The 26,972-nt window shown below is 52.1% G+C and overlaps 14 protein-coding genes across 14 annotated transcripts; 6 read left to right on the top strand and 8 right to left on the bottom strand.

Annotated features, from left to right (window-relative positions):
• Window positions 1–135: 135 nt before the first annotated feature.
• Window positions 136–2,013, top strand: PFLUO_LOCUS3107 (uncharacterized protein; the record flags this gene model as incomplete). Its single annotated transcript, XM_073780318.1, has 2 exons — window positions 136–1,164; window positions 1,213–2,013. 2 exons carry the CDS (start codon window positions 136–138, stop codon window positions 2,011–2,013), a joined length of 1,830 nt encoding a protein of 609 aa, XP_073637185.1.
• Window positions 2,014–2,362: 349 nt separating this feature from the next.
• PFLUO_LOCUS3106 (Putative beta-Fructufuranosidase) lies at window positions 2,363–3,862 on the bottom strand (the record flags this gene model as incomplete). Its single annotated transcript, XM_073780317.1, has 2 exons — window positions 2,363–2,718; window positions 2,779–3,862. 2 exons carry the CDS (start codon window positions 3,860–3,862, stop codon window positions 2,363–2,365), a joined length of 1,440 nt encoding a protein of 479 aa, XP_073637184.1.
• Window positions 3,863–4,795: 933 nt separating this feature from the next.
• PFLUO_LOCUS3105 (uncharacterized protein) lies at window positions 4,796–6,482 on the top strand (the record flags this gene model as incomplete). Its single annotated transcript, XM_073780316.1, has 3 exons — window positions 4,796–4,984; window positions 5,038–5,361; window positions 5,391–6,482. 3 exons carry the CDS (start codon window positions 4,796–4,798, stop codon window positions 6,480–6,482), a joined length of 1,605 nt encoding a protein of 534 aa, XP_073637183.1.
• Window positions 6,483–6,616: 134 nt separating this feature from the next.
• PFLUO_LOCUS3104 (uncharacterized protein) lies at window positions 6,617–8,880 on the bottom strand (the record flags this gene model as incomplete). The annotated part of the gene is made up of 5 exons (XM_073780315.1): window positions 6,617–6,853; window positions 6,909–7,509; window positions 7,564–8,565; window positions 8,614–8,705; window positions 8,764–8,880. The coding sequence occupies 5 exons, from the start codon at window positions 8,878–8,880 to the stop codon at window positions 6,617–6,619; spliced, it is 2,049 nt and encodes a 682-aa protein (XP_073637182.1).
• A 106-nt stretch (window positions 8,881–8,986) lies between these two features.
• PFLUO_LOCUS3103 (decapping endonuclease targeting mRNA) lies at window positions 8,987–10,526 on the bottom strand (the record flags this gene model as incomplete). The annotated part of the gene is made up of 9 exons (XM_073780314.1): window positions 8,987–9,153; window positions 9,206–9,505; window positions 9,553–9,723; window positions 9,771–9,874; window positions 9,926–9,933; window positions 9,984–10,011; window positions 10,062–10,093; window positions 10,147–10,389; window positions 10,452–10,526. The coding sequence occupies 9 exons, from the start codon at window positions 10,524–10,526 to the stop codon at window positions 8,987–8,989; spliced, it is 1,128 nt and encodes a 375-aa protein (XP_073637181.1).
• Window positions 10,527–10,696: 170 nt separating this feature from the next.
• Window positions 10,697–11,915, top strand: PFLUO_LOCUS3102 (uncharacterized protein; the record flags this gene model as incomplete). Its single annotated transcript, XM_073780313.1, has 4 exons — window positions 10,697–10,740; window positions 10,801–11,057; window positions 11,119–11,271; window positions 11,326–11,915. The coding sequence occupies 4 exons, from the start codon at window positions 10,697–10,699 to the stop codon at window positions 11,913–11,915; spliced, it is 1,044 nt and encodes a 347-aa protein (XP_073637180.1).
• A 60-nt stretch (window positions 11,916–11,975) lies between these two features.
• Window positions 11,976–12,616, bottom strand: PFLUO_LOCUS3101 (uncharacterized protein; the record flags this gene model as incomplete). Its single annotated transcript, XM_073780312.1, has 2 exons — window positions 11,976–12,073; window positions 12,256–12,616. The coding sequence occupies 2 exons, from the start codon at window positions 12,614–12,616 to the stop codon at window positions 11,976–11,978; spliced, it is 459 nt and encodes a 152-aa protein (XP_073637179.1).
• A 159-nt stretch (window positions 12,617–12,775) lies between these two features.
• On the top strand, window positions 12,776–13,996 carry PFLUO_LOCUS3100 (replication factor C subunit 4; the record flags this gene model as incomplete). Its single annotated transcript, XM_073780310.1, has 4 exons — window positions 12,776–12,864; window positions 12,917–13,237; window positions 13,293–13,715; window positions 13,771–13,996. The coding sequence occupies 4 exons, from the start codon at window positions 12,776–12,778 to the stop codon at window positions 13,994–13,996; spliced, it is 1,059 nt and encodes a 352-aa protein (XP_073637178.1).
• An 84-nt stretch (window positions 13,997–14,080) lies between these two features.
• PFLUO_LOCUS3099 (uncharacterized protein) lies at window positions 14,081–15,950 on the bottom strand (the record flags this gene model as incomplete). Its single annotated transcript, XM_073780309.1, has 5 exons — window positions 14,081–14,998; window positions 15,049–15,243; window positions 15,293–15,565; window positions 15,617–15,638; window positions 15,697–15,950. 5 exons carry the CDS (start codon window positions 15,948–15,950, stop codon window positions 14,081–14,083), a joined length of 1,662 nt encoding a protein of 553 aa, XP_073637177.1.
• Window positions 15,951–16,231: 281 nt separating this feature from the next.
• PFLUO_LOCUS3098 (uncharacterized protein) lies at window positions 16,232–16,789 on the top strand (the record flags this gene model as incomplete). Its single annotated transcript, XM_073780308.1, has 2 exons — window positions 16,232–16,604; window positions 16,665–16,789. The coding sequence occupies 2 exons, from the start codon at window positions 16,232–16,234 to the stop codon at window positions 16,787–16,789; spliced, it is 498 nt and encodes a 165-aa protein (XP_073637176.1).
• Window positions 16,790–17,010: 221 nt separating this feature from the next.
• PFLUO_LOCUS3097 (uncharacterized protein) lies at window positions 17,011–17,631 on the bottom strand (the record flags this gene model as incomplete). Its single annotated transcript, XM_073780307.1, has 2 exons — window positions 17,011–17,511; window positions 17,563–17,631. 2 exons carry the CDS (start codon window positions 17,629–17,631, stop codon window positions 17,011–17,013), a joined length of 570 nt encoding a protein of 189 aa, XP_073637175.1.
• Window positions 17,632–20,673: 3,042 nt separating this feature from the next.
• On the bottom strand, window positions 20,674–22,136 carry PFLUO_LOCUS3096 (mitochondrial; the record flags this gene model as incomplete). The annotated part of the gene is made up of 2 exons (XM_073780306.1): window positions 20,674–22,023; window positions 22,086–22,136. The coding sequence occupies 2 exons, from the start codon at window positions 22,134–22,136 to the stop codon at window positions 20,674–20,676; spliced, it is 1,401 nt and encodes a 466-aa protein (XP_073637174.1).
• Window positions 22,137–23,281: 1,145 nt separating this feature from the next.
• Window positions 23,282–24,174, top strand: PFLUO_LOCUS3095 (CCR4-NOT regulatory complex component; the record flags this gene model as incomplete). The annotated part of the gene is made up of 2 exons (XM_073780305.1): window positions 23,282–23,411; window positions 23,465–24,174. The coding sequence occupies 2 exons, from the start codon at window positions 23,282–23,284 to the stop codon at window positions 24,172–24,174; spliced, it is 840 nt and encodes a 279-aa protein (XP_073637173.1).
• Window positions 24,175–24,402: 228 nt separating this feature from the next.
• Window positions 24,403–26,897, bottom strand: PFLUO_LOCUS3094 (Elongator subunit elp2; the record flags this gene model as incomplete). Its single annotated transcript, XM_073780304.1, has 2 exons — window positions 24,403–26,700; window positions 26,769–26,897. The coding sequence occupies 2 exons, from the start codon at window positions 26,895–26,897 to the stop codon at window positions 24,403–24,405; spliced, it is 2,427 nt and encodes an 808-aa protein (XP_073637172.1).
• Between the last annotated feature and the right edge of the window lie 75 nt (window positions 26,898–26,972).

Below are 26,972 nucleotides of genomic sequence, written 5' to 3'. Positions count from 1 at the left end.
AATCTACCCCCTTGTTCTTCTTTTCCCTCTTCTACACAGCACTGCTTTAACAGATACACACTCCCGGCAATGGAGTCTCCTGCCTGTCTCTCTTGACTCGATTTATAATTTTCAATCCAGAGAGACAGAGAGAGGATGTCGCATATCGCATTCTCACAAACCACCCAGAATGGCAACCTCGCCGCCCCGAGAGACTCCCTCGAACTCGCCTCGCTCGCCTCTTCCTCGCCCGCCTCAGTAGACGGGACCTCGCGCTCTTCGTCACCAGATGGCATCTCGTCCTCGCGCAAGCTCTCGCTCGAAGACGAAGACCCACTCGCCGAATCCCACCTCGATGCCGGGCTAGAGTCAGGCCGTCAGCGGCCCATGCGATCTTATTCGGTCTCTTCGGCCTTTGATTTTGGACGAAATCTCTTCCCGCTCTCGCAAACACAGGCTGGATATGCTCCTCTGGGGTCGCCGACGGCGCTAGATCAGCAGGCGGATGGGTCGTTAGAAAGGAATAAGACCTTGACATACCTGAATGGTCTGTCGCTGATCGTGGGGCTAATTATTGGGTCGGGGATCTTCTCGTCTCCAAGTGAAGTGAATGCGCACGCTGGATCACCGGGCGCCTCGCTCATTGTCTGGACAGTGGCCGGGGTATTGGCCTGGACGGGGGCGGCCAGCTACGCAGAACTGGGTGGTGCGATCCCGCTCAACGGAGGCGCGCAGATTTACTTGTCTAAGATCTTCGGAGAATTGATGGGCTTCCTCTTCACATGGTGCGCGGTTTTGGTCCTGAAGCCGGGGTCTGCCGCAATCATCTCCATTATTTTCGGCGAATACGTCGTGCGTGCGTTTATCGGCGCCGACGTGGAAAACGTCAGCCCGTGGATCAACAAGGCCGTCGCATTTGGCGGCCTGTTTGCGGTGACTTTATTCAACTGCATTTCTACCAAGGCTGCAACTCGCCTGGGAGATCTGCTCATGTTCTTCAAATTTGTTGCCCTAGTTGGTGTCACTGTGACCGGCATTGTCGTCGCTGTGACGGGGCTATCTTCTCAAGGCAGCGCCAGCAAGGACTGGAAGACGAGCGGCTGGTTCGAGGGAACGAGCACAGAAATCTCCGATTTTGCAGTGGCCCTGTACGCAGGGCTCTGGGCATTCGACGGCTGGGATAATGTAAGTTGATCAAATTTCAGTCATGGCCGGCACTGACCCGATGACCAGACCAACTACGTGACGGGTGAGTTCAAAAACGCAAAGCGCGACCTGCCGCGAGTGATCCACACGGCGATGCCACTAGTCATCATCTGTTATCTGCTCGCGAATGTCGCGTACTTTCTGGTCCTGGATCACGATACTCTCCAGACCAGCAACACTGTCGCTGTCCAGTTCGGTGGGAAAGTATTCGGTCGCGTTGGCGCTCTCATCCTCGCTCTGGTCGTGTCAGGCAGTTGTTTCGGCTCTCTAAATGCCACCACCTTCACCAGCGGCCGACTGGTCTACGCAGCCGGCAAAGAAGGCTATCTCCCGTCGCTATTCGGGCGCCTCGGACTGCGTAACGAGACTCCCTCCTCGGGCCCCCCAGGCGGTGGCCGACTCCAGCGTCGCTCTTGGGCTCGCAAGTCCATCTCGAAACTGTTTGGGGACGAGGCCCGTCTTGGGTTCACCCCAATCAACGCCATGGCCTTCAATGCATTCCTGACAACCATCTATATTGTTGTGGGCGAATTTAGGACATTGATAACATTCTACGGCGTGGCAGGCTACACCTTCTATTTTCTGACCGTGCTGGGTCTGATTGTCCTACGCATCCGTGAGCCCTACCTCGAACGCCCATATCGCACATGGATCTCCACCCCGATCATCTTCTGCTGCGTCAGTTTGTTCCTCTTGAGTCGCGCCGTCATCGCCGAACCATTACAGGCCCTCATCGTGGTCGTCTTCATTATCACCGGTATCCCGGTCTACTTCTGGCGCATCTACCAACGAGACGGCAAGGATGCGCTTCCAGGCTGGAAGTTTTAAAAAGGCGCCCTACGTAGCCTCTCTTCCTCCCTTTTCCTTCATGCTTTGATCGTTTTTGATCCTTATGAATTGATACCCATGCATATAATCCGGGTGTATTGCGGCAAGAAGCAGAGTTCGATCTGGCTTTGTTTCTATTTATCTTTTTAGGGTCATGCAATGGAGCCTATGGACGGTGTACGATGTGATGATGGTGACTTGACTCAAGGCGGGTGCATCTTGATTATTCTGGTACTTTCTCGAGCTCTGTTTTAATATATCATCCTTCTTGCATTCATCCCCGCGCGGATGCCATGCAATCTTAATTACTTTGCGTCTATGTCAAAGCCTCTCTATTCTTTTGTATTGATTATACGCCAAGCCCGTCCCACGACTCCCCGCGGACCAGAACCGCGGCCGGTTGCGGCTCGTCATGTATCGAGTCTGCAAAGAATCGGAGCCCGAAACATCGGTCCGCAGGATGATAGATCCGAGTTGAAATGGCTGTCCGGCCATTGAGGAAGACCTCCAACACGCTCATGTCAAAGAAAGCATGTACGTGCAGAGACTCTTCTTCCTCCTCTCCCTGTTCGTTCAAGTAGGTGAAAAGCGTGTGTGGTGCGGACTCGAACCCCTGGTTGATATTGTCGCTAGCGGGCTGGGGACGGTGGATTGTGAATGTTTCATCCTGAGGATCCCAAGAGAGGACGGTGCAGTGCTCGAAGTCTGGTTGGCAGATAGTGTGTCAATAATGCAAAAAGCACGACTGGTGGGCGGATATCTTACCGGGGCTATGTGCAATCTCGATGCCAACACGCCCACACGTTTGACTGACAGAGAATTCGGCGTCCAGTTCCCATCGAGATGTTGTCAACGGCATATTGGTAGAAATGCCATCGCTGAGAACAGGCAAGGATATGCCTCTCAATTGGCTTTTCTGTGCATCCTCTCGAAGACGCCCAAGTCGTGGATCAGGGCGAATTCCGAGAGTGCGAATTATGACTGTGTCAGACCTGGACGAACTAGACACGGCTTCAATCGAGGTGATAGAGTCCAACTTCGAGCTGCGGGCTTTAATAACATGACGCATCGTCCTCAACTCGACCACCCGGGGGAGTGTAATCAGGCCGCTCCACCCCTGCCGATGGCGAAGGGTATCAGGAAGATCTTCCTCCGTAATCCATCCAAACACAATCTGCTGCGAAGTCTGCACATCCCAGAAGGAATTCGCGGCGTAGTAGCAGCCGTGATCGAAGATTCCAGAAAACGCATATGTTGTTAATGTATCATCGGTGATGTTCTTGCATTCTTTGGGTTTGACAGACACCCAAAGTTGCGCGCGCGCAACACGCCGGTGCCAAGCTGAATTGGGATCATTGTGAAGACCGGAAGATAGACACCCTTCAGATCCCATGATGACAAAATCTCGAGACGCGCCGGTATTATCTGCCAGGGTCATGAGGTTGCCAACCTCCCAATTCACGCCGAAATCGCCCGACCAACGCGATGGACTGAAATTCAATCCGACGTCAATCAAAGGACCGAGGTATTTCCATTTCCGCAAGTCTGTGGGCTGGACGGCGTAGACGAAGATAGTGGGAGTCTTTCCGGTAATACCACCAGAGATAAATCCGTAGAGACTTGGTGAATCGCTCTGACGCTGTTGGCTTCCACTCCAAGCCGTAATACAAGGGTCCCTCCACCCCGTCACTTGGATGTTTTCAGGCGGACCTGTCAAGATAGGATTACAATCCTGACGCAGCCACGTCTCTCCATTATCATGCGAGACTGCTAAACTGAGAGACTCGCAACCAGGGACATACGGCACCGTGTAATGGATGGGAAGATGCCCCACAGAGGTGTAAACCATTGTGAGAGCCCCCGGTTGACCATAGATATCAGTTGCTCGTAGACATCCCGTGAAGATGCCACACCGGTCATATTCAGCAGACGGCGTCAGGACCGGGTGTGGCAATATCTTCCATAAAATAAGGTCCGACGAGGTAGCATGGCCCCAGGATATGTTACCCCAGTCATTACCATATGGATTCCATTGGAAAGAGAGATGATAGACACCTGTTGCAGGATCGTATCCAAGACCGCAAGGATCATTGAGCCATCCATGGGGCGCAGTTAAGTGGAAAGAGGGCCGGCGTCGAGAATCTATCTTTATATGGACATCGTGTGGCTTGCTCAGAAAATGCAACTGTTTCTGTTCAAGGACATTTAGGTTCCGACCACCAGCGCTTGTAACAACAGACATGTCGGGCTTGGTATGTGCTCTCAGCCCAAAAAAAAAAGTAGAAAGAGCTGGATGGATGGCAAAATTGAGATCCTATCTGCTCTCACATGGCTCCGCTGGCATGCAAATTCCTCGGTGAAATTAATCATGTAGAGCCAAACTGCGGTGATCCTATTCTTAATCAAAAATAGGGGACACTACTTCGACGTCGTCTCACCGGGACTTGGTCGGAGGCGCCGTCGGCATGCACGGAGGATTCTCGGCGAAACCCCCGGCTGCGACAGGATCAACGGCGATTTTTGGGACTGTGGAGATATGCACTGCAGCTCTGCAGATTCTGGTGACTGTGCAGATTTGTCGACCGTTGAGTCGATGACGCTCTGGGGTTCGGAGAAACTCCATTAATAATAAACCCGGGGATGAGCGGATCTGGGGAATCAAACTTCACGACATGCGATCAGATCTCCCCAACTCGATGTCCTCGCCATATAAACCATGAACACCCCCCACGTCCGTGGCCGCTGGGGGCGTTCAAGCTTTGGACGTTGGCTTTGGTCCATGATGTCTCGCGAGAAACAGGACCTCGAGGTCCAGCACCTTGACTTTTCTTCTTCATCGGAGCCGCTGAGATCGCAAAGCAGTGCGATTAACGTACTCTTAGTCTTTGCATGCGCTGTCTTTGGGGCAGCGTCGTTCCTGTTCGGATATGATGATAAATTGATCTCGCCCGTTGCGGCATTGACGCCCTTTGTGAGCATATCCCCGTCTCTTCTTCAATGCAAGTACTGATTGACTATACTCAGGTCGCCAAGTTTCAAGGACGCAATCCAGCCACGGGGAAGTATGTGCTTACGGCGCGCAACCAGAACCTGGTATTCTCTGTGCCTCTGGTCGGCTCCATCATCGGCGCCGTGGTCGCTTCGCCTCTGAATTTTCACTTTGGCCGGAAATGGCCATTGGTCATTGCCTACATTATCTCCGTGGGCGGCGCCTTGCTCCAAGTCCTTGCCCCTAATCTAGGAGCCTTTGTAGGAGGGCGCTCGATCAGCGGTTTGGCCCTGGGAATTGCCAATGCTACGGCGCCCCTGTATCTGTCAGAGGCATGTCTGCTCTCGTTCTCAGAACAAGTGCCGTCATTGCTAACTCAAGCTAACAGGTTGTGCCCGCTTCTGTGCGAGGCCGCAGCGTCAGCTCAATCAATATTCTCAATTTAACCGCCGGGGTTGTGGGAACGGTAATCGTCTTCGGCACTGAGAAGCTCGAGAACCACCTTTCCTACCAGATCCCACTAGCCATCCAATGCGTCATCCCCGTCATCCTCTTCGTACTCACCATCCCTCTCCCGGAGAGTCCGCAATGGCTCGTGTCAAAGGGGAACATGAAGCGCGCACGGCACAATCTCCGCCGACTGCGCGGGTTCAGCGACGCCCATGTCGAAGACGAGCTACGTCTCATCGCGCTGTGCGAAGAGAGTGAGCGCGAGCTGCAGTCCGACGTCAAGTTCTGGCACATCTTCCGCAGAGAACAGCTCAAACGGACCCTCACGGCGGGCTCGTTTTATTCTCTGAATCAGGTCTCCGGCATCATCCTCTCAACTACATACACGACCGTCTTCCTCACGGAGCTAGGAATTGGTGATGCTTTCTCGCTGACTATCATTGCGTCCTGCTGTACTTTGGCCGGCACCATCGCCGCGCCATTCGTGATCGATCGCGCCGGCCGCAGACCGACAGCCTTCACTGGGATGAGTGTTTTGTTCGTCATCGATGCATTGGCGGGTGGTCTCGCCTTTAACACAAGTGACCCGCACTCCACCTTGGGCATCGCCGCGTTATCATTCGTCTTCAACTTCTTCTGGGCCTCGTCTTTCTTCTCCCTATCCAATCTGATGCCCTCGGAGATGGCCACCCCAAAGCTCCGCCACCATACCATGTCCTATACCATCGCCTGCGCGCAGACCACCGCTGTGATCACCACGCTCGCGGTTCCGCAGCTCACCTCTGCCGACGCGGCGAACCTCGGCGCCAAGACTTATCTTGTCTTTGCGGGCTGCATGGCTGCTATTATTGTCTTTGTATTTTTCTTCATGCCTGAAACGCGCGGCCGGACTTTTGCCGAGATTGATGAGATGTACGCTGCGAAGATTCCGATGTGGAAGTGGCGAAACTATAAGACATCGGTGGAAGCGAGGACTGGAGAGGCTCTTTCGGACGAGTCAGAGAAGTTCCAGGCTGTCTCCTGTACATAAATTCCTGTCAATACGGCAGTGCGGGTGATTTGTGATTTCATATAAATACAGCAGCTCGAAACATGAAAAATTGTTCCGGAAGCCGTTTGCTCATGGAGACATATTATTTATTATACATGAAGAAAAAACAAAATTCACTGCTGGGGCCAGTCTGGGATCTTGTCACCCAGAATTCGTAATGGCCGCAGGTGAGCTCGAAACTTCTCCAGATATGGATGGCTTCCTCCACGGAAAGTTGTCAGTAGCAGCAGAAAGTCCTCTGCAAGGCCCTGTAGCGTTGTGGCGTTGGATATCGACGCCATTCCGGAAGCCATGTTCATGTTGCAAAAGACGTCAATTGCACCAGTGGCAATATCGAACAATTTCTCCGCCTGGGTTGTATGTCAGTTAACCCCCCCAAAACATAGTGGCCATATGAGAACATACCAATCCAATTCCGTGGGCCTCCATCGAACTAAGTCGTAACGACACACAAAGCTGGAGAGTCGACTCTGCAACGGAGACCGGATAATGAAAACTCAACTCAGGCCGCTCGGAATGAGCACCCAAAAGACCGTGAGTTGAACACAGCAGCCAAACCCGGTTCTGAAGCCATTTTTGCGTGATGAAAACATCCGCTGCTTGTGTTTCGCGCAGGCCCATGGCCATAAAAGCGTGGTTTGTCTCCGAGATCCGGCCAGCCTTGGCTCGCTCAAACCAGTCATATCCTTTGTACCGTTCGCCCTGATTGATACGGTCGAGATTCTGATGAATTGATAGTGCCTTGGCTGCGGTGAGCTTGTGGCAAAAGCCCTTGTTGATATCGCATCGCCGGTTCCAGCAGTCGATGACATCTTCGTCGATGGCGTCGAATAGTTCCATCAGTCGTGCCAGACCCATCATTCCCTCGGCGTCTTTTTCGTTGTGCACAATTATTCCAGAGATCAGGCTGTTCGTGGCATTGTGGATGAAGTCGTGTACTGAGCGCATGCTGAATCCGGGCTTTCCCCAGAATGTGATGGGATGTCGGCGTTGAAGAGCGTATGCTCTATAATGACATGTTAGCAAGTACTTCATAAAAGTGTGTAGGGCTGTATCACACCTTTCTGTGATCGATAGCACAAGATATGTCCGTAATCGCTGACCCTTTTCTTCTCCCGATAGATCGCTGTATGACTCTGGATCATTCAGCCCCATCGTAGCCGCAAGATCCAGGGCTTCCCGGAGTCGCAGCCACGCCGCATTATGCTGATTACTGCCAAAGAGACAACCAAAGTGAAAGAAACTCGTCAAGACGGCTTCGATCGTGGGATGTTCCCCGAAATCAGAGCAGCTCCGCATCTTCGTGGCTGCGTCCATCATGGATCGTGCCTGAGAAGCGCGGGACGAAGTCGTGGGTCGTTCACTAATCTCGATCGGTTGCGTAAGAGAGAAAGCGCAAAGAGACAAAAGCATTGCTCCAAACTGAGGGTTACTCCGATGCTCTTGGGACAGCATCCGTGTGAAAAGCGAAGACCGGCTTAGCACCGGCAAGGTCGGGTGCAGCCGGTCAAAGTAGACATCAATCCAGGGGATCATGTTGGCTTCGATGATTGAAGACGGCCAGGTATCTGGCTCTTGGCTGTCCGATGTCAGAGAGCCTACAGTCGGGGAAAAAGGCATGCTTTGAGGATCCTGTGGAGTCATGCCCATGGCAGATGTATCGGACGCGGGCTGCACGATAGAAGGAAGAGATGGTTTGAGGTAGATATTGCTTCCCTGGAACCCGAATATAGGCACTTGGGCATCCAGGTTATCTGGCAGCCAGTATTCCACATCGGTGGGTTCGTTCCAGCCCATTGCACTGCTGCTGTGAGAATCTAAGGAGGCTGTCTCGGCCGTCCAGGGCCCTGCGACAGAGGTTGCAGCTCCTGCGGGCGGCATCCGGCCTGATCCAGACATGGGCATGGCCACTTCGCCATGCGGTGGCGTCCAAGATGCACCGGACATGGACGTCGGCTGGGCCGGGTCCATCGAGGGCGATGTCTGGTACTGAAAGGCATCTTTGGGGGATTCTTGAGGACTACTCCCAAGGGTTTGCTGCTGGCGAATTTGCGACACGCGACTGGAGAACGGTGAGCTGCATACTTGTTCCGGCCTTTGTCGCACTTACTGTCCGGTTGGACCGCGCTTCTTCTGGGGCTGGAAAAAGGTACATTCGAAGCCCATGGACTCGCAGGCCTTGCAGGGCTGCGACAAGCTACACTATTTGGTCGATGATTCAGCCTCCAATGCGCCGACAAAGGGGGCCGGAGGGATTTACCTTGATCTTGCGGAATTTGCACTGGTCGCATGCGCGCTTGGCGATACTGGTCATTTTACGCGACCGGATCGCCCTCGGGGCCGTGCCAGGCGAGCCCGTACTGGAGCTGGAATCCATGCGGGGTGAGGTGAAAGAGGCGGAGTTTGGGAGTGGATGATTCATGGAGCTCGACCCACGTTACGAGCCCCGCCCAACTACAAGAGATGAACGAGATGAAGGATTATTACATAGTAGTCGTAGTAGTAGTACGCGCGGATCGCCAGCTGGTAAATGCCGGGGACAGAATATCCCCATGGCCCTGCTCCTCCAACTTGAACACTTCAATCACCGGCGACTTCTCTTGTTTGCGGATCCTCCATGTCCCATCTTCCTGGATGGTTTGTTTGAGCCCTGCACCGGAGTTAGCTCGGTTGGACCATACAAAATGTAGATCAAGACTGACATTCAAGAAATGCCGCCGCAAAGTTGATGCAAATATTCCCATCCCACGTCCCTCTGCCGACCTTTTTCACTTTGCCGGGAATACTCGCCGTCTCGAGCTCCTCCAGGCTGCGGACAATCCCATTTTGGTCGCGGAACCCTACAATGATCCTGGGCACCCCCAGGAGAAAAGATTGCGCCCAGAATTTGAGTAGTTTGCGCTCATACTTGACCATGTCGCGGTCGTTTCGGATCTCCGCGGACGTCTTGAGCTCAATCCAGTGGACGGGATCTTCTTTTCGATCCGGTTTGCAATCCCATACTGTTCTGGTTAGATGCACCCAATATATGAAGACCTCGAAATCGTACCAGCATCCACCTCTCCGCCGAGAATCATGCGCACGTTACCCATTCCGGTGCGGGCCACAGAGCAATACTGCGCACTATTGTTGACGACTGCTTCCTCGCGCCTTTCAATCTCCTCGCGGGAGGATGGATCCCACTGTTGTCGAAGCACAGATATGGCTTCGAATTTGTAGCCTGCGCGAGTCAGTCGTAGCCAGCCAGGAAGAAAAGCGATGGCATACCCCAGTACATCATCAGTTCCTGGGACGCCATCCCTGCCGGCATCCTTTGATTGCGCTGGGTTTCCTTCTGTTGGTTTTTGTAGGCGTTGTTTTCTTCAATGAATCTGGAATGTGTCAACGAGCCATGCTATCGTCAATGTTGAGTTGATACGCACATGGTACCCTGTGGGAAAGTTAGTCAAGGGAAGTCAATGGCAGCCCGGATTGCCCTACCTGGAAGCATGTCGCATTCATTTCAAATCTGAGGAAAATCATTAGTCTCGCATAGTCCCGAAACTAAACTCTACATACCCATTCATCATATCATATGGAGCAGCCAGAATCTGCAAGTTCCAATCAGCAATCCATCGCTCCTTGTTGGTCTGGATATACCCACTTTGGTCATCATCCCTCGCCAAGTCACGATATCGGCTTCGCATGTCTTCTCGGTCTCTTTCTCATGGGCCATGATCGTATCCAACAGCGCGTCCAGGTGCTCATCCGCGACATCGTTGAGCTTCTGGAAGGTGTCAAACCCAACATTCAGGTCCGCCGGCAGACGCGGCGGATAGTAGTAGGACAGGGATGCATCTCCCAGCGAAAAGCGGCGCTGATCATCATACGAAAAGCAAGCGATTTCCTGTCCGAATGTGTTATTCGGACCTCCTGACATGCCCAAGGGAGTGAGCGAGTGGTTCTTACTTTGGGTCGTCGGATGGTCGTATTGGAACCGCCGAAGCGGTGCACAGGCTGGATGTCAAAGATTGCCCGGTTCATGCTGGCGGAGAGATATTTATTTCATATCGGCATGGTCGAGAATGGTACATGTATGGCTCTGGAACAGTGGTTGGGTAGTCTCCCAAGTAGTGCAAGAGGCAAGTTCGTCCCCACCCAAAGTGGCAGAACTTCTCTCCTTCTTTCTGTCTTCACCACCACCCCCAACCAACATGACCTCCCGCATCGACAAGACAATCGCTCGCCAGCGAGAAAAGTATGTCTATATAGAGACTACATCTCCTTATCGCCACCTTGACTGACCGCCCTCTGTTAGAATCGCCTCCGGTGCCTACTACGAAGCCCACCAACAGCTGCGCGTCATTGCGGCTCGGTACATCAAGGCCGCTAACTACGATGCAGCGGCAGACCTCCTGGCTGGCGGTGCAGCGGAGCTGCTGAGGGCCGGTGCCCAGCAGGGCGCCTCGGCCAGTGGTGGAGATCTGGCGATCATGCTGGTCCTGGAGGTGTACAACAAGGCGGAGTGGGAGATCTCCAGTGCGGCGGACGATGCGCAGACCCGGGGTCGGAAGAGTGAATCTTTCATATGCTGCCACGCTCGTCTCATGGTATGCTAACTGTGTATGCGATCCAGAGCGTCTTATCGAACTGCTACGGGAATTTCCCTCCGAGGAGCCTACGCGGAAACGGTATATCCAGGAAATTATTGGATGGAGCGGGAAGTTTGGTCCCTTGGAGCGAGGAGATCCGGACTTGCATCACGCAGCTGGCTCGGTCTACGCGCAAGGTGAGTTTGTCTTGGTGTTTGATTCCGATGGCATTGCTGACATGACGGGCCCAGATAACGACCCATACGATGCAGAGAAACACCTGATTCTAGGAACGTCGGAGTCCGCAGAAACCCTGGCGAAACTCGAGTATGAATGGTACACCAGCGACGATCCGCATACGGCAGCACTCTATGTCTCGCGCGCCGTACTTCCCTACCTCCTCACTGGCAACCTCCGCAGCGCGAACAAGGCGCTTCTCATCTTCACCTCGCGACTATCCACCTCGAATCCCTCGTTGGGCGTGCAAGAAGTCAGTAGCGCCAGCTCTGACATACGTGTATACCCCGCGCTTCCGTTGCTGAACTTCATCGGCCTGTTGCTGTTGGCCATTCAACGCGGCAGCGCGGATCTGTTCCGGCAGCTCACCGCGCACTATGCGGCGCAAATTCGGGAAATTGGGATCTGGGATGATGCCCTGGCACAGATAGGCGAGCAGTACTTTTCCATCAAGATCCCCAGACAGGGTAACCCGCTGTTTGATATGATGGGCAGCATGTTCTTCGGCGGTGGCCAGGACAACGCCGGCGGGCGAAGGGCGCCGCAGGCCCGGAGCCCAGCGAAGAAGGTCGAGGCTCCGCCGTCGAACATGGAGCTTGATTAGCGAAGTGCACCGGTTGTCGTTCATAGTTGTAATGAAATGAAACCCATGCAAGAGACAATATTATATCCGGGCATCATTTTCGGGTTCGAACATCCAATTGTCCTCGTCGAGGGACGCTACTTTCTTGCGCAGGCTGTGATGGACAATATTCAAAATCTCTGGTTCCAAATTAGTTAGAAACCCATCCGTTCCAATCAACCCAGGGGCGTATTCACCGTCCGGTTCATCGCTAGGCTGTCTATTGTGATGGCGAATCATCATTTCCACCAGCGCGGCCTCAAACTCTTCTCCGTATTAGTCGAATGTTTCTCCCCAAACAAAACTCCAGAAAGACACGCACTCTCTTTGTCTCTTCCCGACAGCTCCGACGAGTCAAACCCCGCCGTCCCATCCCCATCGGCGTCAAGATCCCCCAATTCCTCGCCATCCTCCCCAACCAACGGCTGCGGCAACGCGGGGGTATCAAGCTTGTAGCCACCATTTTTGTCGCGGACCACAATCTCCTTATTTTCGGTGCTCTTCACACTGCGTGTCGAGGACCCCGAATCCGATGTCGTGGGCTTGAGTCGGTGCGAGGGGCGGTTCGCGAGACCGCTGCTGGTGCTGGCCGTGGACAGGGCGCCATTGGGTGGGCCGGCAGAGGCTGGACGGCGGCTGAGGTTGTGTTGGAAGATGTTACGACGGACAGAGGTGGGTGCCATTGCTAAATCAGGAGTCAGGGGTGTGGAAAGGGGGGGTAAGAATAGAAATAACAGTAGATGAAGGTGTGTAGGAGTGGAAAGTGGGTGATAAGCAGCTTATCGGCGACGCGCTTCCCTTTCGCGTTTCCACTCAACTGTCTTTCCCTCCCACAAACAACCATGGTGCAAGCTGAGTCCTCGTCCAGTGCCGCCCGCAATGGCGTCAAGGCTTCAACGGCAGGAGCTCCTACAGACTACGAACTCCCCTGGTCAGTATTTTCGTCTCTTGTTTGGTTTGGCCAACTCTAACCTTCTGCGCAGGGTGGAAAAGTACCGCCCCATCTTCCTCGACGATATTGTCGGCAACACCGAAACCGTTGAGCGCCTCAAAATTATCGCCAAGGATGGCAATATGCCGCACGTTATTATCTCTGGCATGCCCGGTATTGGAAAGACCACCTCGGTCCTTTGTCTGACGAGACAATTGCTAGGCGATGCGTACAAGGAGGCAGTTCTGGAGTTGAATGCCAGTGACGAGAGAGGTATCGATGTGGTCCGCAATCGGATTAAGGGCTTCGCACAGAAAAAAGTGACGCTTCCGCCGGGGAAGCATAAGGTGGTCATCCTGGATGAAGCTGATAGGTAAGAGTCGTCCAGCAGGATCTGATCTCATGTTCGCTAATAATGGTTCGTAAAGTATGACGCCCGGTGCGCAGCAGGCTCTGCGCCGTACAATGGAAATCTACTCATCGACTACCCGATTCGCTTTTGCCTGCAACCAGTCCAACAAGATCATCGAGCCTATTCAGTCGCGCTGTGCTATCCTCCGGTATGCGCGACTGACGGACGCACAAGTCGTCAAGCGTCTCATGCAAATCTGCGAGGCGGAGAAGATCGAGCACTCCGAGGACGGGATTGCCGCCCTTGTCTTCAGCGCGGAGGGTGATATGCGCCAGGCCATCAATAACCTGCAGAGTACCTGGTCCGGCTTTGGGTTCGTCAGTGGAGATAACGTGTTTCGCGTGGTCGATAGCCCGCACCCGGTCAAGGTGCAGGCTATGCTCAAGGCCTGCTGGGAGGGCAAAGTCGATGTGGCGCTGGAGACCTTGAACGAGCTGTGGTAAGCGGGCGTATCTCTTCATTGTTTATGGGTATTTTTTTTGACATCTTCACAGGAATCTGGGGTATTCTTCCCACGACATCATCAGCACCATGTTCCGCGTCACCAAAACCATTCCCACCCTCTCAGAGCACTCCAAGCTGGAGTTCATTCGCGAAATTGGCTTCACCCACATGCGCATCCTAGATGGTGTGCAGTCGCTGCTCCAACTGAGCGGCTGTGTAGCCAAGCTCTGCAAGATTAACATGAAGCCCGAGCTCTTTGAACCCCGGAAGGCTTGATTTGTTCCATTTCTCTTTGCATATGTATTCCCCTGGCGTTCATTGGTGTTTGTGAATGAAGTTACGTCTTGACAATATCAAAAGCTATCTATCGCTATTCGCAACATGGTTCTTCCAGATATTTTCAATGGCAGTAGTAGCCCCCAGCACCTTCTCCTCCTCGAGCTTCTTGCCGATAACCTGCAAATTCACCGGATATCCATCCACCTGCTCTATATCATAAAGACCCCAATTCCACTCATCCAGTGCGTTCCTTGGTTTATAAGGCGCGGAGTCGGAAGGCAAATAGTCCTGCTCAGCTCTCACGAAATCCACCGGGAACGTGATGGCAGAATAATCAAGCAGATTCCAAATCTTGGTATATCCCACCCACCGAATCTTGCGATGCGGAACACTCGTGTGCGGCAACGTCGGACTGAGAAGGACATCAACTTTCATGCCCGAGGGAGATCGGACGCTGTTCCACTTATCAAGGTATTGTTTCTGCAGCTTGACCTTGCGCTTGTTCAACTGCCAATACTCCCACACCGAAATGGCCTTGCCGCGATTCACCAGTTGCTGGACGTGAGGGATCATGGGCTCAGATGCCTGGCTAATATCATGCCGGATATCCTCGGCCCCGTCCACGGTATAATACAAATCCATCAGCTCTATGTATTCTTGGTGGTCTGATGTATCCCATATCACGATTTCGTGGCCGGAATTCTTCAGAGCCGTGGATAATTCTTCCAGTGCTCTCGCTATGGGAGGATGGACTCTGACAACGCCGTCGTCGAGGATGAGCCCGACGACTAGTGCCCGCGATTGTATCTCCCGGAATGCATGTTCGTTCCATGGCAATGGCACACATCGCGGATCCAAATCCCAGGGCCGGGCATCTGCTAGCAGACGGCTGATGTAGCAGATAGACGAGAGGTCTCGGGCCTGTGGACCAACGGATGATGGAACATGTTCCTGGCCTTCGGTTGACACGGGAACTCCGTAATATGGGAGTCTGCCACTCTGGGGACTTCGTTAGGATGTGCATTTCGTGATTTAACAATGAGACTTACACTCGGCTTGAAGCCGTATAATCCAATAGTAGCTTGTGGAATGCGAGTACTTCCTCCAATGTCAGTCCCGAAGCCAACCAGTGAGCCATGCAGCGCGAGCAAAGCGCTCTCGCCGCCGGTGGAGCCGCCAGGTGTGAATTCCGGATTCCGGGGATTCGTCGTAAGGCCCCAGAGAGGATTCTCGGTTTCAGCCCACTGCATATGAGTCAGTGCTAGTATCCTTTGGTTGGGGTTCTGCACGCACCATGATACTCTGCGGCAGGTTCGACTTGGCTATGATGACAGCGCCCATGCTTCTGAGCAGCTGAACGAGGACGGCATCCTCGTTCGCAGGGTCAAATGATCTGCCGACATATCCTAGCGTCGTGTCTATTCCTTTCACGTTGAACTGGTCTTTAACCGTGACGGCTATCCCATGCAGAGGACCTTTCAGCTTGCCGGTGGCTTGGAATTCCGCGTCGAGTTGTCTAGCTTGTTCTAGGGCCTCTTCAAACATCACTTCCGTGAGGCAATTGGTCTGGTATTATACATTAGCTGGCTTGAAATATTTCAGGAGTCAAGTACTCACGAGTTGGTGAACTACTACTGCGCTGTTCGCATTGTCAGACTTGTTTCAATGAGTGAATCAACAACAACACAGTTCCCTACCGCTTGATATAGGCCTGGACGACTACTTCGGCCGTAAATTCACTCTTTCTCAGGCGGTCCAGCAGCACCACAATGTTGTCGATGTCCGTGATTGTCTGGATTTTGGGTTCTTGGTCGAGCCGACTTCGCTCGTCCACCCGGTCAACGCGGGGCAATCGGCCATCCACATCGTGCACTAGGTACGGCGCGAGCAGGCGGTCTCTGATCTGGCGTTTTTGGGCAATAATCCTCTTCCAGAGAGGGTCGTTGGTCATCTTGAAGGTCTAAAATGCAAACCACCCACCGGTATTTTGGGGACTGACAAGGAAGCAACACAAAGGGTTGTCGAGCTAGCCTCCACTCGTTAGCCGGAACCAATCAACTCCAGTGGATCTAGATCAACATCTAAATCGGTAAGCTGCAAGTGTTTCCATGGTCAGCCCGGTCAGCTCTTCAATCGACGGCACGTCACTCTTCAACCCACTGGAATTTGAAACACAACCGCCATGCCCCCAGTCCTGTAATTTTTGTCCAACTCTCTTCTCCTTCCTCCACAATGAAGTTCTTCTCCAGATTTGCCCTCCTCGCTACCACTGCCACCGCGGCCCCGGTCCAGAGGCTCTTCAATCTGGTTACAGCCTCGAACAACAGCCACAACGGCCTCTACCTGTCCACGCAGCCGACCAGTCCGCTGAACAGCAACGCCGTTTTCCGGGATCCAGCAAACGCGGGCCTTTTTTATTTGGATAACGATACTGTGCGCTTCGAGGCCCAGAATGGATCTCCTTGGGACCTAGCTTTGGTCTCGGGGAGCAATGTCAAGGGCAGCGTTGTGGTGAGCGTGGCGCCATCGTCTGGGAGCTCCGGGTTTGGGTTGACCAATGGGGGTGCTCTGACTACAACAAACAATGCTTTCGGTGGATGGCTAGGTATGTCTAGATGTTTATTTTGTATAATTATGGGGAGAGGTACTGACTGGATGAGCTTAGTCTGTGAGAATCAAAGCAGCGCCAGTCTTCTGGGCCTTTACTATGTCAATAAGAGTGTCGACAGTGGTCTTCCCGATGGTTGTGATGAGGTCCAACTGGACGTCAAATTTAGGACTTCTCCATAGCGGTCTTGTTTATTGGATGGTTCATGATTCCAGAGTATTGAATATCAATGATGGCTGAATTGCTTCCTAAAATACCTCCTCAGGCAAAAAATACTGGCAATAACTGTGAAAATTGATCTCGTTCTCTTAATCCCCTCCTTAAGTCTCATTAGGATGTAAAAACCACGTCCCAGAACATAGTATCATAATCTACCGCAAGGAGAGCCACAAAAGCAACGAGCTTAGTCGCTCTGAAACCTTCCCCAAATCTTCTTGTGCAGGTCCTCATCATCGCCCTCCCAAACAGTGTTTCGAACTAAGTTCCGTTTCTGAGTGTACAAGTCACGCTCCCGACGTAGGAGGAGCAGGCGCCGTCCCAGTCGGCGACAGTCCCAATCGACGGCCTCGCGAATCCGAAGAGCCATGCTGTACTGCGTCTCTGCCACAGCCAAGTCGTTCCAGGCACGCGAATCATCGGTGAACGACGAGCACCACATGTCGATGTTGTCGTCGTGAAGACGCGCGCCTTGGTGGTTGACCTTCGGTAGGGCAAAGTTCATCATGGTGGCTTGGTCGGGCATCTCGTCCATCTCGGTAGAGTCCATGAATGAAATGCTGTTGATCGAGCTCGGCGAGATTGTAAGTTTTCTCTTGCTGATCTTCTGTATTGTCGCGGACTCCTCTTCAGTGACCTGGAGAGTCTCGGTGGATGCTGTCACAGTTGTGGGTTTGGAGACCTGGGGCTGATCATTTCTTTAGTGTTTGGAGGTTGAATGGGGGATGCCAAGCTCCACGTCGTCGTCAGAGAGGCTGAGAGAGGAGAGCGAGGACTCGTCGTCCGAGATAAGAAGGATATCAGACATGTTGAGGTGTTGTTGTGAACTTCAACAAGGTTTGTTGGCAAGTTGATGGATAGGTGAAGAGAGAAGAAAAAAGGTAGACCGTGTTTGCTTGCTTGCTTGCTTGCTTCTTATGGTAAGTGCACATTTGAATAAGCTGTATGAGCTACTAGGAAATACACACAATATCTTCCCATCCAGCCAATCTCGAATATCACAGAACACCACGACAACAGGAGATAATGGATGTGTAAGACATTTGATTCCGCAGAGCCTTCCATTATGTATTAATGCATTTCTCCTTTATATACAAGTGGAGGCACCAGCGGCAGCAACGTTGGCCCAGCTGAGGTATTCGGCTCCGGGTTCAGACGCAATGCTATATGGCGTGGCTTGGTTTTCGATGTTACTAGTCCGTGGATAGAATCCGGCTGGTTCCATGCTTCTTCTTTTCTTCCGCCCCCATCCGCGGCCTCTCGGGTGTATTGTGAGGTAATTGCCTAATCGGGGCATGCACTATACCTTCAGGTGTCATGCCTTATCTCACCTAATGCCCTTGGTCTTACTTCATTCTTATATTTTACTCTTCAAATCCGACAATATCCTTTGCCTTGTGGCTAACACAATAAGAAAAAAGCACTTCTAGAACCGCATGCTCGCCTCCATTGTCTCCATCAGAGCCGCCGTCTTGGCACACACCTTTCGGCATTCTTCACTCGTCCCGTTTCCTTCCTCTGCATTCTTCTTAAACCCATTCTTCCATCTCCGCCTCCCCAAAGAAAACATATAGTAACCGTCTCTCAATCTATTATAACTGTGGTGCCCCATATCCCCTGGTACCGGACATAGACACCGCTTGAACATGTTTTGTCCATCCCAGAGAATGTACTGGGCTGCGGCAATGATTTTTTGGTCTCGCTCACCCTCAAAGTTGGAGACGCCTTTGAAATTCGAGGGATCAATGCCTCTTTCAAATGCATCACGCAAAGCCTCAAGGGCCCATTCTGGCTCTTTGGTCCCAACACGCCTGGACTGTGCATGAGCAAGGAAGGCGTTGAAGTTTGGCCAGGCTTGAGGGTCTTCTTCGAACGGGCCTATTTACTTACTGGCTGTCAAGATAGGTTCATGTTACTCAAAGAGTTTATGGGTCGACTAACCAACGCACTGGTGCATTACTTCCAATATGTAATACTCAACGAAAGCAAACTCCTGTTATTGCCCTGTCAGCTATAGGAAAAGGACCCAGGAATGATTGGAGACAAACATCTTCAAGTAACTTCCAGCAGAATCTACTGTGGCAAGTAAACTCCTCCATAATGCGGACGAGTTTGATGTGTGAAGTATGATAATACGGTATCTGCTCTGCAAGTTCCAGAACGACGTTGATGATCGTCATGACCTCTTGGTCGTTGTCGACTTTGGGTACAAGAGCGAGGAGTGAATTGACTGCCGAATCATGAGATGTTTTTGAGTCCGGTTGGAGGTACTCGTTGAAGATTTGGAAAACGTCGTAGGTTTGTGCTCGGCTAGGCTCTTTGTTTTCTTTAGGCTGATCGTTAGGCATTCCAAATGCATCGGGCTCGAGTTTGAACTTGAGGGCGGACATGATGAATCTAGGAGGTGGAAGAGTGTTGAGCCCAGGGTTAAGAAAGTTGGAGGTTCAAGGTCGGGGAGGGCGGAAAGCAATGAAATAAGATCGATTAATCGACTATCATTAATTTAGGCGCCATAACTCATGGCGGCAACAACCCACACAAGATCGGCGATCTTTACCCCTAATTTTTGAGTATGGGATCAACAATATCCAATTATTAACCGCTATCGTCAAGCGGTCAGGATTTAAATAAAACAGAGCCCGGTCGCCTTTGTTTCAAGAAACCATGGCAGTGCTTGAAATGATAGGATATGAGGAGCGCCCATTCTCAATCGAAATCGCGCGGCTATCCTGCATCTGAATTTACATGTCTATTCTGGAGTCGCCAACGATCTACAGCTACGTTGAATATGAACAGTAGAATGAGATTACAAAATTGAAGATGTATCATCTATACCCATTTTTTGATGTGCTTGATTTGCAAAATCTCTGAGCTCATAATTATGGCTTCTTTTCCCTTTCTCATCGGCCTCGGGAGCCAGAACCCCAGCGGCCCAGACACCCTCCTCAGGCAGCATCATATGGTGTTATCGACCCGCGATTCAACCAAGTCAATGCGCAGTGGCCAAAGAGTCAACGGACAGAGACAGTACCAATGCAAATCGCACGACCAACGGATCCACGCATAGCAATGGTCAGTATTGATCCTATGAGAAGATACAACTCAAAAGACTCACGCGAGTACATATCCAGGGCTATAATGTCTCTCGGCCAGGCAAGGGTGCTTTCCAAGAGGGCAATGTACAAGGCCCACATCATATCCGAACGCGGCTCAGTGTTGAAGGCCTTCTTCACCAGCCTGGTGCTGATATAACCGACCGTACCTGGAACAGCAGAAATAAAAGGCGACTAAAACACTACCAAAATATGGAAGGATTTCTTCCCTATGGAAGATATGTCGAGTTTCCCACTATGCCATACCCCTACCAAGCACAGAACGCCAAGGGCCGGGTTAGAGACCCCAGTAATATAAATTTGCAAATGTCGCCTGGATTTACCCGAACCATCACCGATCACAACAAGAACATACAAGGGGTTCTCTATCATCCTGTGGATAATCTTAGAGCCTTCGAAAGGTCTCAAGAAATATACAAGTCCCGGACCTGGGATGAGGCTGGTTGGAATTGATTTGCACGTGTCGATTTTCTGGAAATATCGAATATCTGCTTCCTTTCATGCTTGTTTAGCTGATTTCTATTTCATTTTCTTGTGATACTTTACCTTTTCCTGTCATTCAATTTCAGTCGTGATGTGATAGTCGTTATATCTGAGTTCACTTTTGTCTATCTACATATCAACATAAGCTCCTCTCTGTCAATCTAGCGGAAAGATTCTATTCTTGTGGAATTATGAAACAACCTCATCGGATAGTACAGATTTCCTCAGCGGAGATGTCATATTCAATGGACTATTTATTTTACATCAAGATCCCCCCTTCTCGCCTTCTCCTCTTCTTCGCGTCCCCGCAAATACGCGTCCCGTTCAGCTCTTTTTGCCTTAGCCTTGAGAGCCCTTTTATGTCCATGACCACGCAGGTGAATCTGCCACTGCTCTTCTCCGGTCATAGTCTTGCGGCACACATCACAGGTGAAGCACTTCATAGGTTCATCAGTATTTTTTGCTCGCATCTGTTCCTCCCTAGCTTCGAGAACAGTGCTCGCCAGCTCTGACAGCGATTTGGGATCCGGAGTAGGCTGGTTGTCGAGCATTGATTGGACAATGTTCTCCGACGGTTGGGCAATGCATTTCTCCCACTCACTGACATCGCTGCTGTCCAGAATGTAGAGACGACGCATCACGCCAGCTTCAGAGAGAGCGCGCCAGAGCTTGTTTCGGATCCATTTGATTTGTGATACGCCGTACTGGCGAGTGGCAATTCGGATGAACTCGATACAGGACTGTTTTATGTCTTCCAGGTCCTTTTCGTTTGCATCTGGTTGGCGGACAGCCGCGAAGTAAGGCGCCAGTTCCTTGAATCCGATTGATACCCAAACTCCCCGTGTCTGGTCGATCGTGATGCCTTGTGATTCTTTATCCTGAAGATAGTCAGACATTTTTTGAGCCTCGGACATCAAGCCCTGCTTGACCATATCATCGACGCGCGCATCCAGGCGCGCATTGAGGACTTCCTTCTCCGCATGAACCCAGAGAATGAGAGTGTTCTCAAACCGTAATAATCCTTCGTCTTTCATGACTGCTTGCTTCTTCAAGAGTTTCTGCTCCGCATAAATCTCAGAAGCCGGTCGTCCCGTCTGAAGATAAATCTCCAATGACCGCCGGATCTTGCGCGTATCCTTCGGATGCCATCGCCCAGCCATAACAGGGTCAACCTCCCGAAGTTTCTGTAGTTGAATTTCTGGAGACGCGTCGAGAATGGGCCACTTTGCGGAAGTGGATGGGAGGTCTGTAGTTGATGACTCCTCTGCCTCTTCTCCCTCTTCTCCTCCTTCCTCCGTCTTCTCCTTATCTACCAGCTGCTCCTTGAACAACACCGCCTGGGTATAATAGTGGGTGCCGCCGACGAGGATGGGAAGTTTGCCGCGCAAACGAATATCCTGGATTAATCGGAGTGCCTCCTTTTTAAATGACCCAATCCTCCACGCCTCGGTATCCAGGTCGACACAGCTAATCAGGTGGTGTGGGATGCCATTTCGCTCCTCGTTGGGGATCTGGTTGGTAATGATGGGCAACCCGCGGTACATCTGCATCGCGTCGCCATTGATGATTTCACCGTTGAATCGAGAGGCCAGATCCACGGCGAGCTGCCTGTACCTGTCAGCAATCAAGCGCGTGGTTTTCTGGGGGGGAAAAGGCCCTATCTTACCTTGGACTTGCCCGTGCCCGTCGCCCCGACCACGGCTATGAGCGGATTCATTGCGCGTTGTCTGGTAAATAATCGCAGGGCTGAGAGCATAAGGATGTCATGCGCATCTTGTCCACTGGATAGTGAAGTGGAAAAAAGAAAAAGAGAGAAAACGAGGGTTGGTTATTATCGGTTATCGCAGCTCACTATCGGCATGGACCAACGATCTGAAGAGAGACCGAGAAAGTGATTACATCATCAGACTACAACCGCATGGAGTTGACTAGTCACCCAGACAGGTACCTGGGTAAGTTCCCATCTTACATCTCACATGGTGACCAGTAGCCTATCGCTGAATGAGTTTGTTTCATTGTAGGCGCCGTTACTGTCTGTGTGGTCGATATCGTAGGTGGCCTGCCCGAACCGAGATCTCGATAGGTCTCGGAAAGACCCTGAAGAGGTGCTGAAAGAGCACAGCATAAAGGAGAACAAAGAAACTGGTATCATCTGCGGTGACTGCAAAAAGTACGGCGAACCGAATTGGATCACAAGGTTGAGGCAATTGCAATAGCGAAAACGGAAATGACCGTATGCAAGTGTCAAGCGTAGTGGAGCTAGACATTTTAGATGCACTAGAGAAAGAGCAGAAGTTATCTTTAGGATAAGTGAAACAAGGAGGAGTCATCAAGACCCACGGTGGCATCCCCCAACAGCCTTCGTGGACAATGTCAAAGGGTGGTTAATGATCTCTTGGCCCACCTGGAGGTGGTTGAACGGCCCTCCGAGATGTTTTTAAAGAGTTGTCAATTAATCAACCCCTCTGAACACATCCCCACTTACGTGCGAGTTCCATCCCTATTTCTAGCAAGGGTCGTCAATCTGAAGCGTATCGCCTTCCTTGTCCCGGCCCTTTGGCGCGTGGGAACCCAAACTTTGGGTCATTTTTGCTTCCACGGCAAGTTCATGCTGGCGAAAGGGTCCTAGAAAAAAACTCAAGGACTTCTTCCGGATAATATTATCGGGCGTGAAAATTCCTTCCGTTTCCATTACGTTAGCTACCTACGCAGGGCTTCCGTATTTATTATAGCAGCACCGCGCCTGGCCACGTGAGCTGGCTAGGTCAGGATCGCCTTCCGTATATCGGCTTTACCTCATCCCATCTGCCTTTCGTTCCTTTCCCTCTGACTCACCTTCTCCTCATCCACCCAATCTCGAAAATGGCCGAAACCAATAATAAACCCTCAATTGAGGTCAGAGACCTCTCCTACAAATTCCAGGATGGCTCAGACGGTCTGGAAAACGTGACTCTGGATCTGCCCGCTGGGAGCCGGACTTTGCTCATCGGCGGTAATCGCCACATCGTTCGATAATATTGGCAAAGAGCTAACCTATTTGCACAGCGAATGGCGCTGGTAAGACCACACTCCTCCGCCTGGTGTCGGGGAAACGTCTTGCGCCCTCCAACACAGTCTCCGTGGGCGGTAACGATCCCTTCAAGCACGGCCTCGAGGGCGTCACCTACCTAGGCGTGGAGTGGGTGCTCAACAGCATCGTCCGCACGGATATTGACGTGCCGACGCTCCTAGCATCGGTCGGTGGCAATGCCTACCCTGAGCGACGTGATGAACTGGTCGAAATCCTCGACATTGATCTCCGCTGGCGCATGCATGCCGTCTCCGACGGCGAACGGCGCCGTGTCCAGTTGGCAATGGGATTGCTGCGGCCTTGGCAGGTTCTCCTTCTTGACGAGATCACCGTAGATCTAGACCTGCTGTCTCGGAGCAACTTCCTCGCCTTTTTGAAGCGCGAGACCGCGTCTCGTCCTTGCACTATTGTTTATGCTACGCATATCCTGGACAATCTCGCCCAATGGCCTACCCATCTAGTGCACATGCACCTGGGTAAAGTCAAGGCGTGTGGTCCCGTGGAGCGATTCCATGATCAAGTGCCGCAGTGGACGTCTGAGAATAGCCGGCTGGGTGAGCTGGTCCTCAAATGGCTCAAGGAGGATCTCCAATCGAGAGGACCTCGGAATGGCCGCGGAACTGAAGCCAAGACCTATCAATCCCTTGAAGGGGTTGGTGGTTACGGCTTAGAGAAGCACGATTAAGAGAAAGTATTTCATTTTCTTCTTGTGTCTTGTTTGCTGAGCGAGGAGTCTTTTAACACGTTATGCCGTTTCAACAATTACTGGGTTCAACCACATGGCATATTGGCAGGTTCTGTTTTACGGTTAGGGATGGGCATCTAGACCTCTTGAATGGGTCGATTCAACATTTGCAGGAGTTGGTTTTGCCTTTTTCAACCATCATCATTCGTTTTTGTATATACCGATATCTCATGATAACAGGTTCGAGATACTATATATCCTGGCAGAGGTATCCTCACTTGCCACTGCAAGCTCGAACCTATTCCTACCGTCGACTTCCTCCACAGGCACTGGCCGCCATGATAGTGAAGTGATTGTCTTTGAAGGCGATAGATTCTGAGCAATAGTCACGATGTGTTGACATACCAGACTGTCGCTCGAAACGCGGTGGATTGATATCGTTCCATTATCTTCACCCACGGCTAGCACGAATGCGCCCTTGTAGATAATGGACGAGAAAGAAATTGCACTGACTGCGGACGTCACAGCCACAGTCGAATTGCAACTGAAAGTATCATCGGTCTTCTCCCAGATCTTGACTGATTTGTCTCTCCCAGCAGTAGCGAAGATAGGAGTCTCAGCATACGGTGCCCAGGCTGCTCCCAGGATCATTCGGGAGTGGCCTTTCGGGTTCGAAGCGCAGACAGTGAAAGTGTTCGGTTCTTGTTCAGTCCGTTGAAATACGGCCCACTGCCGATCTCGTCCAACACTGAGAAGGTAGCGGTCATCTTGGGAGAATGCGAGGTCCGTAATAGTCAATGTGTGAGCGGCCAGCGAAGGTTTGATCTCGTGCCAGTCCGATGTATCGTACAGGCGAATCACGGCGTGGTCGACTGAGCTCGCCTTGCAAGCAGTGGCAATAAGAGTTCGGTCATGACTGACAGCCACTGCGGAAATTTCATAGCCGTGCCCATAAAGCTTCTCGTGTTCTGGCCACAATGTGTACCGAGCCAACTGATCTTCCAGTGGAGGGTGATCCATGATCAATGGTGCTGGTGCTGTGGACGGGGCTGTTTTAATCGCTTGGTCACCAGTTTCCTCTTCTTCGACTGGAGCCTCGTCTCCAAGCGCCTTGTTGGAGAGACCCAAGACCGGAATCTCAGCCGTGTCTGGCATGTCACCTTCAATGGATTGCCGGAAGCCGGTGAGGGTCTCGAGCAATTGAGCAATCTGTTTCGGCTCGTTGAACACGCGAAGCAGTTTTTCGTCGGCCCCCGAAACAAATTGTGCAGGCCCTAACGTGTCGACGCAGTTCAGATCGTACCCATGAATTTGCGGGCGAGAGAACTCATGCCACGACGCCTGGTTCTCCCGAACCCATTGCGCATGGAGACGAGTGGTTTGATCCGCACTAGTCGACAGAAGATAGCCACCGGTAGGCTCCCATTGAACACCGTTGGCCGAACGTACATGGCCTGATATGCCAAACTTCTGCACCCAGATGTCTGCATCGGTATCATATCTCCAGGCTCTCCAGCTTCCTGTTCGGCCAAGACTCACTACCTCCTTGCCGTCCGGAGACCAGAGCCCAATCCAAAATCCACCAGCACTACCAGTAGCCGTAGTTGACCCCTTTTGCACACTGATCTCACCCATTCTCTCAACAGACATCCAAACACCTGAAACCGAATCCTGTTCCCAGATGGTTATGGTATTGTCAGCGGAAGCCGAAAGAAGCTGTGACCGCGTTGGACCGGGATTCCAGGCAGTCGTGTAAATCCAGTCTTCATTCCCGAAAAGAAGAGCCTCGAATGTGATAGAGTATTTCGATCCAGCGGCTTCAAACTCGTGAGCCTTGTTGGAGAGGGTGGGCTCCATGCCGCCCAGCAAAGGGTCAGCTTCGTCAATGATAGAAGAGAAAGACACTTCGCCCCGTTGCAAGCGCCAAAGCCGGATATACTTGTCCTGGCTGGCAGAGGCGAGTAAGAGATCTCCGGTAGTGCTTCCCGAGTCGCGTGTAAACGACAAAGACCTAATCCAGGCCTCATGTCCTGCAAGCACAGCGCACCGCTGGAAACTGGGTACTCCAACAGATGATTCCGCAACATAAATCTGCACTGTGGTCGTGGTGCCCGCAACAGCCAAAACCAAGGGCCGGCCCTGATCCCCTTCGAGTACGCGCAGCGAGAGAGACAGAGGGAAGAACCGAGGCTTCATCGTGATCATGTCGAGGAGCTCTGCCTTCACCTCTCCCTGTGCATTAACGCGCCAGATCCGAACAGTCCCATCGGCGGCTCCAGACGCGATCACGTCCGTACCGCGTGCTATCCCAATTGCATTCACGGATCCCGTGTGTCCGCTGAGGGTATATGCATAGGTAAAGTTGCGCGACCCGGGGCCGTCCATCCGCCATATCCGGATTGTATGGTCGACAGAGCCGGTTAAAAGAAGTTTGGCGTCCGAGGAGGGGCATGTGTAAAATCTAACCACACTGACTTTGTCGGTATGACCGACAAGCAGGGAATAGACTCCGCGCTGGGAAGGCTCCTAAAGATAATGCATGTCAGCAACTGAGTCTGCATCTCTAGGCAATAATTAGCTCTCTATGCACTTACTAGGGGATCCCATAAAGCAACATTGTTGTCTGCACCGAAGGCAAGCACACCCGACTCGACGTCCCAATCGGCGGCGGCAGGATGCCGATTGCCACCGACGCTGATATATTCGGTCGCAACAGATGCCATGACGGCTTGCGCAGGCCCGGAGCTACCAGGATCGTGTTTGTGTTGTTGCAATGGGCTGTGGAGAGGAAGAGAGCC

The sequence above is a fragment of the Penicillium psychrofluorescens genome (genome assembly GCF_964197705.1).
Source record: "Penicillium psychrofluorescens genome assembly, chromosome: 2".
NCBI lineage: Eukaryota > Fungi > Ascomycota > Eurotiomycetes > Eurotiales > Aspergillaceae > Penicillium > Penicillium psychrofluorescens.
The sequence above is the reverse complement of the archived record's forward strand: the minus strand, read 5'-3'. Positions and strand labels throughout refer to the sequence as shown.